At 44.6% G+C, this 16,774-nt stretch overlaps 1 protein-coding gene across 1 annotated transcript in view; it reads right to left on the bottom strand.

The window, feature by feature from the left end:
• The window catches only part of stk26 (serine/threonine protein kinase 26), a 164,907-nt gene that overhangs the window by 20,964 nt on the left and 127,169 nt on the right, over window positions 1–16,774 (bottom strand). The window contains exon 3 of the mRNA XM_072505037.1: window positions 12,606–12,662. Coding sequence (XP_072361138.1) covers window positions 12,606–12,662 — 57 coding nt within the window. The remainder of the gene's footprint in view (window positions 1–12,605; window positions 12,663–16,774) is intronic.

The raw sequence follows: 16,774 nt of genomic DNA, 5'->3' as shown, positions 1-16,774 counted from the left end.
AAAAACTTCAATCCACCGTCTAATTGCTCTGGATTTGTAGATCTAGCTGGGTGTTGTGCTGAATAACTATCTTAGATTTTGAGCGAATGTGAAGATTGGTCGAGGTTTTAGAAGCCTCAACAAGACCCAACCGACAGAGGAAACTACGGAAACAGTTGCAAATGTTCATTCAGGGTTCAAGAAACGAGTGTACACAGTGAGAGATTGGAGTCAAGGTTACATAAAACTTGCAAGAACACAGCTTAATTAGTTTAACATGACATCGGCGAATAAAAAAAAGATCTTTCATGACTGGAGAAATCCCAAATGTCCAGCCAACCATTTTGTGAAGACATCCTCTTACTATTCCTCGCACACCTCGTCTACCGAACATTCCTTCAAGTATTTATCTTTGTCGAATTTGTTCACATAATTAGCCCCTCCTTGGGAGAGTCCATGACTACATTAAACACACTGACGTTAAGATGTTCTGAACCCCCTGGGCAGCACGGTGGCGCAGTGGTTAGCACTGCTGCCTCATGGCGCCGAGGACCTGTGTTCAATCCCGTCCCTGGGTCACTGTCCTTGTGGAGTTTGCACATTCTCCCCGTGTCTGCGTGGATCTCACCCCCGTAACCCAAAGATGTGCAGGGTGGGTGGATTGGCCACGCTACATTGCCTCTTAATTGGGAAAAAAAGAATTGGGTGCTTTAACTTTATAAAAAAAGCATGGTCTGAACCCGCTAAGAACCTGAATCCAACCATAAAGGTTCCATTGGCCCTTTGCCTCTCCGAGATGAATATTCCCAGTTTCTGCGGCCTCTCCTTTTTGTACCTCAGCTCCCTGACTAGAAAGGAACTTACATTTCTATAGCACCTGCGTACATTCCAAAGCATTTTACAATCAATGAAGCATTTTTTGGAGTGAAGTTACTAACATAGGTGTCAGTTACGGCTCAGTTGGTCGAACTCTTGCTTCAGTCAGAAGGCAATGGGTTCAAGACCAGCGCCATGTAGTCCAGGTTGACATTTCAGAACAGGAATCAGGGAGCGCTGCATTGTGGTAGGTGCATTCACAACATAGTGACCAGCATTGTACTAATACTATCGGTCAGACTATACCTCCGGCCCAGCAAATTGTTTTTTTTCTTATTCGTTCATGGGACGTGGGCATATATTGCCCATCCCTAATTGCCCTTAAGGGGCCTTTAAGAGTCAACCACATTGCTGTGGGTCTGGAGTCACGTTTGGACCAAACCAGGTACATTTGGCAGATTTCCTTCCCTAAAGGACATCAGTGAACCAGATGTTTTTTTACGACAATCGAGAATGTTTTCACGGTCATCACTGGACTTCTTATCCAGATTATTATTGAATTCAAATTTCACCATCTGCAGTGGAGGGATTTGAACCTTGGACCCCAGAGCATTACTCTTGGTCTCTGGATTACTAGTCCAGTGACAATGCCACTACAACACCGACTCCCCTGGTGTATAGCAATGTATTAACAAGGCGCAACAACTGAATATATGCCATATCGATAATGTAATAATTGGCTGCCCTTGCGAGTTGAAACAAATGACTGATGAATGAAAATCATCTGACCATTAATTGACACTGACAAAGGAATTAATCCACTGTTTTTCAGCCAGCTCAACAAAGAGCCGTAATAACACCCGTTTCCACCCCTACACAGGGCAGAGTTGTACATGTCCCGGATAGGCGAGATGTTATCGGGCATGCATCCCGACGTCATCTGACACTTGCGCGATATTGCAGTCGGCGAATCAGCAACGTGCCAGCCGACAATTATGAAGCCAAGTGATTATCTCCCCTATTGCCCAGAATAATTCAGTGCGATTTTTAGGCAATTGCATGGGCAGAGCAGACAGGTGGGCAACTGTTCTTCAACTTTTCACAATCACGGGCAGAAAGTGTTAGGGGACAGGGACAGTTTGCCTCAATCTAAAGGCCCCTTTGGGTTGCCCTCCCCTCTGGGACCTGGGAATTCTGGCCTCCCCTCCCCTCTGGTCAACCTCCCCTGATGCCCTAATTGACCCTCCCTCAAACCACCCCCACCTCCCACACCGTCACAAGGGCATCCCCAAACATTCTTCCCCAGAGAGCCCTGGAACTTACCTTGGGAACGGTCCAAAGACTTAGTTCCAGGCAGAGTGCTGCAGTACCTCTTCTGGCCACTGCAGTGCTGTGCCTGGAGAAGTTGAAGCATTGTCCAAGGATTCCAAGGGATGGCGTTACCACCCACTGCCAATCAACGCCCAATTGTGCTTTAAATGGCAGTGGGCTTTGGAGAGTCAGCGGGAGCGCATTTTGCGGAAACTCTCAGGATGGCAAGCGCAGAGAGCGCATGATCCTAACAATTCTACCCATAGAATGGTTGCACTTCAGCAAGAAGCTATTCAGCCCTCCTGCTGTGCCCTCTGCAAAATTAACCCGGCCCGTTCTCTCTCCCTTTCCTTGTGGCTCTGCAAATGTTTTCTCTTCAGATAATTACCCAATTCTCTTTTGAATGTGCCTCCAATGCACGCTCAGATGATGCATTGCAGATTTGAACCACTTTACTTCTTTTGCCATCCACCTTATATCGGTGTCCTTTAGTTTTTCGCCCTTCTGAAACTGGAACAGTTTCTCCCTATCTGCTCTGCCCAGACCCCTCATGTTTCTGAACACCTCCAGGAAACCACTCAATTTTCTCTTCTCCATGGTGATCAGCTTCTCCAATCAATACATATAAACTGAACTAGAATCATAGAATTTACAGTGCAGGAGGCCATTCGGTCCATCGAGTCTACACTGGCCCTTGAAAGAGTACCCAAGGCCCATGTCTTCACCCTATCCCCATAACCACACCTAACCTTTTTGGACACCAAGGGGCAATTTAGAATGGCCAATCCACCTAACCTGCACATATTTGGACTGTGGGAGGAAACCGGAGCACACGGAGGAAACCCACGCAGGCACGGGGAGAAAGTGTTAGCTCCACACAGACAGTCACCCGAGGCCAGAATTGAACCTGGGTCCCTGGAGCTGTGAGGCAGTGGTGCTAACCACTGTGCCACCGTGCCGCCCCTCATCTCTGGAAATATTCTCATAATTTGTTTCTGCGCCCTCTCCATGCCGTCACATCTTAAGTGTGTTGCTCAGAATTGGACACAATCCTTGAATTGAGGTTGAACTAGTGTTTGACAAAGGTTGATCATAACGTCCTTGTTTTTCTACTCCATGCCTCTATTTATAAGTTCCAGGATCCCAATGCGGTATTAACCATTTGCTCAACCTCTCCTACCACCTTCAATGATTTGTGCACATAGGTTCCTTTTTTTTTTACTTTGCAGCTCCTCATTCTTCTGGCCAAAATGCTCCATTTCACACGTCTCTGCATTGAATTTAATCTACCACTTGTGCACCCACTCCACCACCCTATTTACATCTTCTTGAAGTCCTTCTCACAGTTCACAATACTTGTGGGTTTTGTGATATCCACATCTTGGTGCAGAGGACATTAATACAGATGGTGAAAAGCAGTGATCCTAGTCCCGATCTCCATAGAACTCCTCTGTGTACCTTCCTCTGGTCTGAAGTGCAAGTGGAAACCACCACTTGGTTTCATGTCGCTCAGCCAATTGTGTCTCCATGCTGCCAACATTGCTTTTATCCCACGGGCTCTAACATTGTTCACATCTCTTGTGCAGCACTTCACCTTTTGGAATTCCATGTAGACCACATCAACCACATTACCCTCATCAACTCTCCGCTACCTCATAAAAATCCTTAAGTTAGTTAAATACAATTTGCCTTTAACAAACCCCATGCTGGCTTTCCTCAATTAATCCACATTTGCCCAAGTGACTGTTGAATTTGTCCCAGATTTATCCCACATTTCTAAAAGCTTTCCCACCACTGAGGTTAAACTGGCTGCTCTGCAGTTGTTGGGTGTATCCTGAAACCCTTTTTTTTTTGAATCGGGATGTAACATTTGCAATTCGCCAGTCCTCTGGCAACACCCTTGTATTTAAGAATGACTGGAAGATTATGACCAGTCCATTTGCAATTTTCACACTCACTTCCCTCAGCATCCTCAGATGCATTTCATCCTGCCTTGGTGACTTATCAACTGTTAAATGCAGGCAGCCTCTCTATTACCTCCTCTTTATCAGCTTTTAGTTCAATGACTCTACGACGTCCTTCTTCACTATGAGCTTGGCAGATACAAAGTAGTTCAGCCATGCCTCCACTTCCTTGCATAAATCCCATGTTTCCTAATCAGCCCCACTGATAATTTAGCTTCCTTCTAATATTTTACTCTTTAGATGCCCATAGCAGACATTTAGCTTTCCTTTTATGTTAACTGCCAGTCTCTTCTCATACTCTTCCTTTGCTTCTCATTTCCTTTTTCACCCCCCCCCCCCCCCCCCCCCCCCAACCCCCCACCAAAAGTCCTATATTCTTGTCCTGCTCTTACTTAAGTTATCAATCAGACATCTATGATATCCTTCTTTTTGGGCTTTGTCTTACTACCTCGCTCTTTCTTCAGCCAGGGAGTTCTGGCTTTGTTTATCCAATCTTTCTCCCCCATCTTAGTATACCATGACTCATTATCTCTTCTTTAAAGATAGGTTATGGGTGCTTGACAGTCTATGATTACAATTTATGTGGGCCAGATCTGTTCTCACCATACTGTAATTGGCCCTCCCCTAATTACTTTTTACCCTGGATTGCTCCTTGACCTTTGCTGTTGCTAATCTAAATGATGGGAGAGTATTATCACTGCCCCCTTAACTGTTCCCCCTAATGTCCCTTGACATGTCTCAATCCCCAGAGCCAAATCCAGCAATGTCTCATGAGGCTGGAAACATGTTGATCCGGAAAACTTTCCTGAACGGAATTCATAAATTCTTCCCCCTCTTTGTCCTTTGCACTATTACATTCCAAATCTATATTCAGATAATTGAAGTCCCCCATTATCATTGATTTATGATTCTTGCACCCGTTTGTAATGCTTTTGCAAACGTGATCTCCTGCATCCTTCTCGCTAATTGGTGACCATTTAATTACCCCAGAGTGTACGAGTGTCTCCATTGCATCTTGGCTCGAACTAGATGGTACTGTCCATGACCCCTGTGGGACACCCACTCTCTCTCTCCAGCTCTGTAATGTTTACTCAATCAATATGGCCATCCTCCCCCTTTCTTTTCTTCCTTATATCACTCCTAAACTCCTATCCAGGAATATTTAAGACCCAGTCCTGCCCTCTTTTGAGTCAGGTGTCCATAATTGCCACACCATCATATAGGCGGAATGGTAGCACTGTTGCAATATTCCCCTGTGCAGATCATCGACCTTATTTACCACACTCCATGGATTCACACATGTCCACTGTAAAGCCAGTTTAGACCTTATTGCATTTTGTTCTTACTCTGACCTTACTATAATAATTTTTATTAGTGTCACAAGTAGGCTTAGATTACACTGCAATGCGGTTACTGTGAAAAGTCCCTAGTCGCCACACTCTGGCGCCTGTTCGGGTACACTGAGCGAGAATTCAGAATGTCCAATTCACCCAACAAACATGTCTTTTGGGACTTGTGGGAGGAAACCGGAGCACCCGGAGGAAACCTACGCAGACACGGGAAGAACGTGCAGACTCCGCACAGACAGTGACCCAAGCTGGGAATCGAACCCAGGTTCCAGGCACTCTGAAGCAACAGTGCTAACCACTGTGCTACCGTGCCACCCTAACTCGTACTGCAGTGTTACCGTTCTCTTCCAGTGCTTTGTACATCCTGTTTTACCTCTCTAATACCACCTCCTGGTTATCATCCCATGTCAGGTTAGTTTAAACACTCAATGGCACTAGCAAATTGCCCTCAAAGGGCACTGACTCCATCCTGGTTCAGCTGTAACCCATTCGGCCTGTATAGGTCCCACCTTCCCCAGAACCAATCCCAATAACCCAGAAGCCCTCTGTCTCTCTAGCTACGTAATCAACTATCCTCTCCTCCTATTCCTATACCCCCGTGTATGGCGCCGGGAGTAATCTAGAGGTTTACTACCTTGAGGTTCTGTTTGCCAATCTCATTCGTAACTCTCGAAAACATTCCTACAGGCACCTCATCCCCCTCCCTATTATCCCCATATCCCTTAATTCCGCGAGAGACTAAAAGTGTGTCTTCCCAGCCTTAAATGTGTTCAGTGATGGAGCAACCACAACCCTGTTGGGATAGAGAATTCCAAACGTTCACAATCCTTTCAGGGAAGTAATTTCTCTTCATCTCAGCCCTAAATGATCAGCTCCTTACCCTGAAACCTTGCCCCATGAATTAGATTCCCTGATCAATGGAAACCAATCTCTAGGCATCCACCCTATCAAACTCCCTCGGAATCTTATCGGTTTCAATGAGACCACCTCTCATTCTTCTGAACTATCCCTCAGCCCAGGTAGAACCTTCGCTGTGCCGGCTCCAATGTAAATATATCCTTTCTTAAATGTGGAGACCAAAACTAAACATGCTCTCCATGCAAGTCTCAGCCTTGCGGATGCTCTGCAGTGACTCAAGCTGCTTCACTAGGGTGGCACGTTAGCACAGCGGTTAGGACTATTGCTTCCCCGGGACCGGGGCTCGATTCCCGGCTTGGATCACTATCTGTGCGGAGTCTAAGCTTTCTACCGGTGTCTGCGTGGATTTCTTCCAAGTGCTCCGGTTTCCTCCCACAAGTCCTGGAAGACGTGCTTGTTAGGTGAATTGGACATTCTGAATTCTCCCTCTGTGTACCCGAACAGGCACCGGAGTGTGGCGACTAGGGGATTTTCACAGTAACTTCAATGCAGTGTTAATGGAAGCCTACTTGTAATAACAATGAAGATTATTATTATTATAAAATCCTAAGATTCGGAGCACTTCAAATATCAAACAGACAGCGCAAATTTGATGCAAACACTCCAAAAATGCATCTGTAGAACATATAGTTCCATCCAAATCTGCAATGAATGCATAGAAATGAATGCATCTCACCCATTCCTACATTTAAATAGCAAGCAAATATGAAACTAAAACCAATATCACAACTAATTAGAAATGTAGCAACAGGAATTCACTGGACAGTTTATCAACATGTCCTACCAATATTGCAGCGAGATGATGTGGTTCAATAATCTCACTTCTCGGAGTCACTGCTAGAGGGCGTGCAAAGTTTATAGTTCTGAGTTTCACAATCATGTTGACAAATCTGGAGAAGTGCTGCGTGCTAATTTACACTGTGGAAAGAGTTAATCCGGCAGCGGAAACACAGACACTGACGCTGCCTCTTACCATTCAAACTTAGCCCCTACAGACAGCTGAAAGATCCCAGCACAGCCGCAAAGCAGCAACACTGCAGAGGGAGAGAGTTAGCCACTTCCCTGGGGAAAGCCAGCATTCAGCAGCAGAACCCCATCAAACGGCCAGCAAACCTGAAGCTGCATTTGCAACTGCTACCGCCCTATTGATTTCCCAACATCTTTCTGCATAATCATTTGCACAACCTATTTAAAAACTGGTGAGCTATTTCCTCAGTCTCTATGTGACCACAGAGCAGTCCAGAAACACAAAAGCCCCAATCAGAAGCTGTGGGTTTACGAGGCGGATTCCTGGGATGGTGGGACTGACATATGAGGATAGACTAAGTCAGCTAGCATTACATTCATTTGAGTTTTGAAGAGTGAGGGAATCTCATAGAAATTTATAAAATTCTAACAGGATTAGATAGGGTAGATTCAGAAAGAATGTTCCCAATGGTCGGGGAGTCCAGAACTAGGTGTCATAGTTTGAGGATAAGGGGTAAATCTTTTAGGACTGAGGCGAGGTGAAATTTCTTCACCCAGAGAGTGGTGAATCTGTGGAATACGCTACTACAGAAAGTAGTTGAGGCCAAAATGTGGTGTGATTTCAAGAAGGAATTGGATATAGGTCTTGGGGCTAAAGGAATCAAGGGATAAGGGGGAGGGGGAGAAGCAGGATCAGGGTATTGAACTGGATGATGAGCCATGATCATAATGAATGGAGGAGCAGGCTCGAAGGGCCGAATGACCTCCTCCTGTGTCTATTTTCTATGTAAACAATGCAAAGTAATTTCTATTTGCTGCTTTGTGGTTGTGCTGGGATTTTTCAACTTCAGGGGGTGAGTTTGAATGCTAAGAGGCAATGTCAGTGACTAGGTTTCGGCTGTTGGATTAACTCTTTCTGCGTCCCCGTCCCCCCGTTCTTTATTAGAGTGCAGAGTTGGGCAGCACCACTTCGGAGTCAGGCGGGCGTTGGAAAGAGTTGTGAAGTCCGCTCTAGTCACGACTTCCGCTGTCCAGCTGGATGTCCCAGCCTGACCTGAGTTAATTTAGCTCCAGTCACCTCCTCCAACCTCTGGCCATTTCACAGGGGTGTCACGGTTTGTTCCGTAACTTTAGATGCATCGCTGTTTTGTAAGAGTTCAACGTGTCCTCGTGATAATGGTGCTCTGCTACAGCATGGCAGGGGCTTCTTTTAGACATAAAATAATTCAATGATAAACTGTAGCAGAGACTATGGATAGGTTTACATGCATTGTGCGGGAGCAGCCCAAGGTGACAGGCGGCCAATGAGATATACAAGCAGAAATCTGGATGCCCGATTCCTGTGCAGACACAGGAAGAAGTTGTTACACGCTGAGAAACTGAGGGATGTCGGGAGGATAAACACCAACAACATAAATGATAACAAGATTGAACACACAACTTCCACCTTTATTGTGCCTTTCACCTTGATATGACAGACAATTTATTCTTCTTGTCCATTCGAATGACAAATGGTTGGAAAGAGGTAGGAGAACGAACATTTTCAGTTTAAAAAGCGGAACGGAAAGCAGAATTCAAGTGGCCAAAAGATGGCCAGGAAGTGTCAGGCAGCTTTCTTTTCCAGCTTGTGTACTGGGTTAGAATTACATGCTTAATTAGTAGCCAGGAGCGTGACCTCAACGGGGTTTGTGGTGGAATCAGAATGAGGTGGATATCAATGAAGCTGAGACTCAGGCGAGATCTTGGTGAAGCCATGGTGAAAGCTGGTCAAATTGTCAGTTTGGATCCAGAACTGCTCCCAGTTCTAGTACAGCGCACTGCCCAATGGTAAAGGGAACCACACATTGGGAGTACGATACACACAGCCTTCTGCATGACAGGAAGCCAGGAAGGGTCAAAGGTAAAGGAGGAGGCAATCACGAAGCACAGTTTTATACCTCGAGAATTTGGAATTCTGGACCTGATGCAATGGCCACTGCTGTTAACCAAAGGAGGGAATTATAGAGCCATAGAGTTTTACAGCCCCAAAATAGGCCCTTTGGCCACCGTGTCTGTGCCGGTCATCAAACACCTACCTATTCCATACCATTTTGCCGCACTTGGTCTGTAGCCTTGTATGCTATGGCATTTCAAGAGCTCTTCTAAATGCTTCTTAAACGTTGTGAGGTTTTCTGCCTTCACCACCCTTTCAGACAGGGTGATCCAGTTTTCCATCATCCTTTGGGTGAAAATGTATTTCCTCAAATCTCCTTTAAATGTTCTGCCCTTAAATCCATGCCCCCTAGTTACTGACCCCACTACTAAGGGGAAAGGTTTCTCCCTATCTACCCTATGACCCTCAATTTTGTACACCTCAATCGGGTTCCCCTTCATCTTTCTCTGCTCCAAGGAGAACAACCCCGGCCTAACCAGCCTCGCTTCATAGCTGAAAAGCTCCAGACCAGGCAACATCCCGATGTATCTCCTCTACACCCTTTCTAGGGCAATCACATCCTGCCTATGGTACGGCGGTTTAATGTGCCGGTATAGTTTCAGGGTCAGTTAGCTTATTTGGATGGATGGCTGGTTCGTGATGTGGAGAGTCACCAGCAACATGGATCCAGTTCCCGTACCAGCTAAAGGTTATCTATGAAAGGGCTTCTCAATCTTGCCCCTCATCTGAGGTGCGGTGACACTCAGGTTAAATCACCACCAGTCAGCTTCCTCTCCCAAAAGGAGAGTGGCCTGTGGTCCTTAGGAATATGGCGACTTTAATTTCATTTTCTTTAATTGTGTGGCGACCAGAGATGCACACAGTACTCTGGCTGTGGCCTAACAAGGATTTTATAAAGCTCCGTCATAACCTCCCTGCTCTTATAGGCTATGCCCTGGCTAATAAAAGCAAGTATCCCGTATGCCTACTTAGCCACCTACTTATCGATCTGTCCTGCTGCCTTCAAGGATCTTTAGACAGTCACTCCAAGATCCTGCTGGTCCTCTGTACTTCCTAGCATCCTACCATTCATTGTGTATTCCCTTGCCTTGTTAGTCCTCCCACAATGTTCTCAGTCTTCTGTCTCTTTTCACACTTCATCATTAACTCTCCCTCCCACTCTTTCAGTAGGCAAACAGCTCCAACGATTTCAAATGAATCATTAACCCAGGCGTTTTATCTCTTCCGTCTGTTAGATGTGATTCAATGGGGTCCAGGGGTACTGTCTAAATGCAAATGCAGTGTAAATACAACCACTAGCCAGTATATTTAAACAACCGGTGCATTACACTGTCAATTCACCCGCTTCACAAAGTCAGGCTCTATCACATCACCAGGCCACAATCCTGGTTGATATTTTCCCTGCCTGTTATTTAAACAAAAAACAGTCACTATTCTGTGCTGCTCATGATGAATTGGAGATTTACAGTTTTATAGTGACATGGATCATCTATTATTCTGCTGCACTCACGGGCTGGGCTAAACTGGCAGACGCTTTTAAACTCCTGGAAGATAACAAACCTAGCCTGGCCTACTCGAGAAAGTAAAATATTCCTGACATTCTGAAGTGATTCCGGAATGTGCCCAACACAGATTTTCACTCTAGACAGAATAACAGCAAGCCGAAAGGGAGATAAACATTACAACAACAACAACTTAACTTTATATAGCAGAATGTCTAATGGCCACCTTGTCAGTGCCTCCCACCGAGCTGCACTGTGCCCGCCAAAGAGTTGGGAAACAGGGCGGGACTTTTGGAGGGCTCTAAGCAAACGGGTCATTCACTCAACAAACTTGAAATGAAAATGAAAATCGCTTATTGTCACAAGTAGGCTTCAAATTAAGTTACTGTGAAAAGCCCTAGTCGCCACATTCCGGCACCTGTTCGGGGACGTAACCTCATTTCCAATCATGGAATCCATTTTTCCATGATTCATACCTCACCAATGATCCTCGCCACTCTTCAAGTCTCCAGACACATAAGCCATAATCAAGGCTGGCACCCGAGTGTAGCACTGAGGGGAGTGCTACACTATCAGATGAAATTACTTCTCAAGTGTACTTCAAAGATCCCACAGTAATATTTTACGTATCTCTTTTATGTAAATAACCTTGTGAGCTAATGTCATGCGAAAATATTTTGCACTAATGTCGAGAAGCAGTCAGACCGTGATTGTGAACAGACAACTGTCCACATGAGACAAAGCATGGAATAAAATGGAAGGAGAACAGAACTGGTAGCAGGGAGTGAGGAGGCAGTGATTTAGTATGGGGAAATCGATGAGTGTAACCTGTTCTGTGTTATAATCAAAACCCTTTGGCGATCTCACCATCTTAAGTCCAAGCTGGTGATCGGCTTGAATTTAATGGCATGACACTGGGTTTGCCAACCCTCATGGATCGGGCTAGAGCTTTGCCAAATACTTTATTCAAGATTCATCTCCCAGACATGCGGGTGAACAATCCAGAAGGAAAATTATTGCGACATTGTCTCATGTTTTACTCCAGCTAGACTCTCAACAACTTCAAGGTTCAATGAGGCCCTGGCACCCACACATGGCAAAACCATGTGGAGGATAGAGCTCGTTCTGGATCGCAATGTATCATGGGTAGTGCAACTGCCATTACTGGATCACTGATAAATTGGGCAACAATGATTCTGGAGCACAATGCATCATGGGTAGTGCAACTGCCATTACTGGATCACTGATAAATTGGGCAACAATGGTCCTGGAGCGCAATGTATCATGGGTGGTGCAACCGCCATACTGGATCACTGATAAATTGGGCAACAATGGATCTGGAGCGCAATGTATCATGGGTAGTGCAACCACCATTACTGGATCACTGATAAATTGGGCAACAATGATGGCAGCTCAAGGCTGGGACTGTCATGGGTGATAATGTAATTAAACCTCCGGGGACACAGTCTAACCTGTGTTGGCAATCCAGCGTTGGACCACATTTAGCATACTCAGCAATAAAGAATAATGCAGGTAGACAGACCAATGATCTGAATCAAGTAATGACATTCTACATTCTTCAGGATGGTTAACGTTCCCTTATTTACAGAATATTCCCCGATTTTCCTTTCCCTAGATTTGATGTGGGGCTCGTGTGGAAAGCAGCTACGAACAAATTAGCCATTGGCCAGGAACAGGTAGGGCCTCACTGCCAAAACCCAATGGGAAGGAAATAGTCTCAGAGTTCATACCCTAGCCCACCTCCTCCAACGATTCACAAAGCCAAATTGCAGCTTCAACAGGTTGGAAGGAGACTTCAGACATAGACTCGCTGTGACAATAGTCAATGGATAAATTAGATACTTACCAGATCCAAGGCTGAACCGCCTCCCAAATATTCCATTATGATCCATAACTTTGTCCCCTGTGAACAGAAAGTTACAGAATTCATTAACTGGCATAATCAGACATGGGACACTTATTAGGTTGCAGGTCTTCAGATTCTGCCCAGCGTGCCACCGGCACTCAGCGTGCCACCGGCGCCCAGCGTTGGTGAACAACATCATATTTCTACCAAATAAGGATTGCACAATTGCGGAGTGCTTTACCTTAGGACAAAAATACTGCAGCGTGTAAGTTGACATTTGACATTTAAAAAAAATTCTGGCAAAAATGTAAGTCACCTTAAACACAAGAGAATAAAATGCGAACCAATAGTGTTGTGGGAGGGCCCAGTTCTGCTTGTCGGTCGTCATGCATGGTTTGCACCATGTGGAGGTGTCTTAACAATCCATATATCCTCTTAGCAGCAAGGCCTGCATTGTCTGATTCTGCCTGATCCTGTGCATCGACTTGTAAGGTAAGTTTGACCCTAAACAATCATTCGCTGGCTGAAAAAGTAGGGATTCATCTTACAGGCCAAGCATGCGACTAAACTTGCATTTTGTAAGGCTCTATTTTCCTGCTCATCCACAATTGCACCCGAGAAGACAGTGTGGGCTCCCCATCTTGAGAGGTGAGCTGTGGCTCGATGCAATGTATCCAAGTGAGCTGATGATACATTGCTTGGGCTCCTGGAGTGTGTGCGTGGGAGGAAGGGACGACAACCCTCTGCATCGAGACGCTGCACAGGATTAACCCCACTTATGCCTGAAGCAGCTAAAGGTGCTCCACAGAGTGCACCTTACTAAGACATGCATGAGCGGGTTCTTCTCAGAGGTGGAGGGCAAGTGCGAGTGGTGTCAGGGGGGCCTGGTAAACATGTTCTGGTTCTGTCGCAGACTCCGAAGTTCTGGACGGCCCTTTTCGAGGTAATGTCCAGGGTTATGGTGGTGGAGATGGAGTCGTGCCATCCTTGGTGGTCTTCAGACGTTCCCCCCTCTGCCCCCTCAACGAAATGAAAGTAATCGTGAATAACAAAGAATCCTGGCAGTAAACTGTAAATAGATATGTAAAGTTGTGTATAATTCCTATTATCAAACGTTAAAAGTCGCAATAAAAACACCTTTTAAAAAAAACGGTATACTACACACTAATGTAAATAAGGTAGGGAATCATAGCACTGGGACTACTGTCACAGACATGATGGCAGCATGCGATACTGGTGTTGGTGTTATCGTTTTGGCTACTTTTATTGTTTTTATACTGTTTTGCAAAGCTTTGATATTAAATGCAAAATTCCAATAAAAACATTTTCAAAAAAAGGAACCTTCACTGCAATTATACAAGGCTTTGGGGAGACCACACATGGAATACCTTGTGAAATTTCGGTCTCCCAACCCGAGGGTTATTTTAAGGGAGCGTAATAAAGATTCACCAGATTGATTTCTGGGATGACGGGAGGTGATATAGGATGACCTATGTTCTCGCGAGGGAGATACATTGACCTGAAATGGGAACTCTGTTTCTCTCTCTACTGATGCCATTGAACATTTCCAGCATTGGCTGTTTTAAAATCAGATTTCCAGCCTCTGTGTTATTTTGCTTTTCTATATTGCATAGAATTTAATAGCTCATTCCGGTTTGAGGCTGCCTTTTTTGATCTGGGATAAAACAAAGACCATTAACACCAGATAGTGGCTACATAAAAGACAAAGATGGAAATATATTGTTTGAAAGGCATGCAGTAGCAAAAAAAAGGATGGGCAGAATACATAAGTGAATTGTACAATGACCCAAATCGGGGGGAATCTTCAAGACATGGAGGCAAACGATTAATTTAACATGGTGATACTATTATGAAATCGCTGAGTATAGGTAAAGCTCCAGTCATAGATGAAGCAACAAAACATTGAAAATCCCTTGGATAAGGAGAATTAGAAGTGGTAACAGAAATTTGTAATCAATTATATACCAAAGGTTACATTCCAAATGACTTGAAAGACTCATTATTTGCTAACTTACCGTAGAAACCTAAAGCAATGGAGTGCAATCAATTTAGAACTACAAGTTTAACGAGACATTTCATTAAACTGATTTTGAGAACCTTAATGAAAAGAAACAATAACATATTTGAAGCAGAAATTAGTGAAGCACTGTCTGGATTTGGACCAGGAGTAGGAACAAATGAAGGACTATTTAACCGACGAATAATCTTCAATATGTAGCAGTGAGCAAGAACATTTATATATTCTTCATAGACTATGAAAAAGTGTTTGATTCTGTTCGCCACCAAAAGCTAATTGATGTGATGCTGAAATGTGGCCTTGACAGTAAAGATGTGAGATTTATTCAGAGCCTATATTAGGGCGAAATAGCACGCATCAGGACAGACAATGGACAATCAGACATGTTCCCAGTGAAGAGAGGAGTACAAGGCTGTGTATTATCCCCCAAATTATTCAATCTGCACACAGAAAAGATATTCAGAGAATTAGATGTACTTCCAAGGGTTGAAATTGGAGACAAGAACATAATAAACTTGCAATATGATGACAACATAATGCTACTCGCAGAATCAGAAGAGGTCCTGCAAAATATCAGAGATCAAGAAAAACCTAGAAGTTTCAAAACTGGATTGAACGCTAGAAAGAAAACAATGGCAGTTAGAAGATGGACATTGGAAGAAACTAGAGTGAACTTTGAAGTAGATGGTGTCACACTGGAACAAATAGATAAGTTTGTCTCTTCAGGACAAATTATAACAATAAAATGAAAGGTGTGACGTTGAAGTTAGAAGGAGGATAGGGATAGCCAGAAGTAATTTTGTAGAGATGAAGGATGTTTTAACAACGGGAATGTGGCGGCAGTGGTAGCACTGCTGCCTCACAGCTCCAAGGACCCGGGTTCAATTCCGACCTTGAGTGACTGTGTGGAGTTTGCACATCCTCCCTTTGTCTGCGTGGGCTTTCTCTGGGTGATCCGGTTTCCTCCCACAGTCCAAAGACGTGCAGATTAAGTGGACTGGCCATGCTAAAATTGCCCGTTAGTGTACAGTTAGGTGGGGTTACGTTCATAGGGCAGGAGAGTGACCCTAGGTAGGGTGCTCTTTCAGAGGGCTGGTGTAGACCTGATGAGCAAAATGGCCTCCTTCTGCACTGTAGGAGAACTGCAAACTAAAACTCAAACCTTTAACCAGGAAAAAAAAAAACTTAGATTCTATAAAAACTGACTTCTAGAAAAAAAAGTCAATATTTCAGACATTTGATCAGAGCTGAAAAACTAAAGAGATCTCTTCTGGAGGGTACAGTGGAGGGCAGCAGAAAGATCATTTCACCAAGGCGTGGTATGAGGACAAGGTTACAAGGCAATTGCAGATAAGCTACAGTTGATGTGTGAGGATGGTGCAAGACAGACAAGCATGACGTACCATGACAGCAGATTTCCAGGCATGATTAGATACAGGCAGCAACAGAAGTGGGAGGGGCTTGCAATCTGTTCTAAAATCTGCCTAGAGTAAGCTTGGGTGGTTTGATTGTTAGAGATCAAAGGAAGGCTTAGATTGTTTTACTGGGAGGGATGTAGGTATTTACAGTTGGAGGCAATGACAACGGCCTGTGTGTTAACACTGGAGACTCTGTCGCCCAAAGTCCCAGTATCAGGGTGTATGTAAACAGTGTTGCAAACAACTCTACGTTTACGACCAAGTTGAAAGAGAGTTAGAGTCAAGAATAACTAATCAGCATTTCTATCTGGATACAAGGCTAATGTGTATCATATTGCCATGGGTAAAGAGTATAGAGGCAGCCATTTTTAAGATCAGGTTACAGGCTTCCCTATAAATCACTGACAGACATCAGTTTCCTCTGGTCAGCAGAGAAAGGAGGCTGCTTGGTTTTGTGAATTACCACAGCCGGATGTAGGAGGAAGACAGTCTCTAGTCAAAGAGACATATCTCATATTCTGGGAGAATTGAGCTGGTATGGACAGACGGAAGGAATCATCATGACAGCCTTACTGTTGGCACTAGATTTTGGAAAATCAAAATACTAAGGAAAATGCCTGGAAGTGGTCACATGGCATTATTACTCAGCAAACCAGGGATACAGGAATCCATTGGAAGCTGGACGCAACTGTGGTCTCTTTGCTTTCAGTTCT

Source organism: Scyliorhinus torazame, chromosome 5, assembly GCF_047496885.1.
Source record: "Scyliorhinus torazame isolate Kashiwa2021f chromosome 5, sScyTor2.1, whole genome shotgun sequence".
Taxonomy (NCBI): Eukaryota; Metazoa; Chordata; class Chondrichthyes; order Carcharhiniformes; family Scyliorhinidae; genus Scyliorhinus; species Scyliorhinus torazame.
Note: the sequence above shows the minus strand (reverse complement) of the source record. Positions and strands in the feature narration are given on the sequence as shown.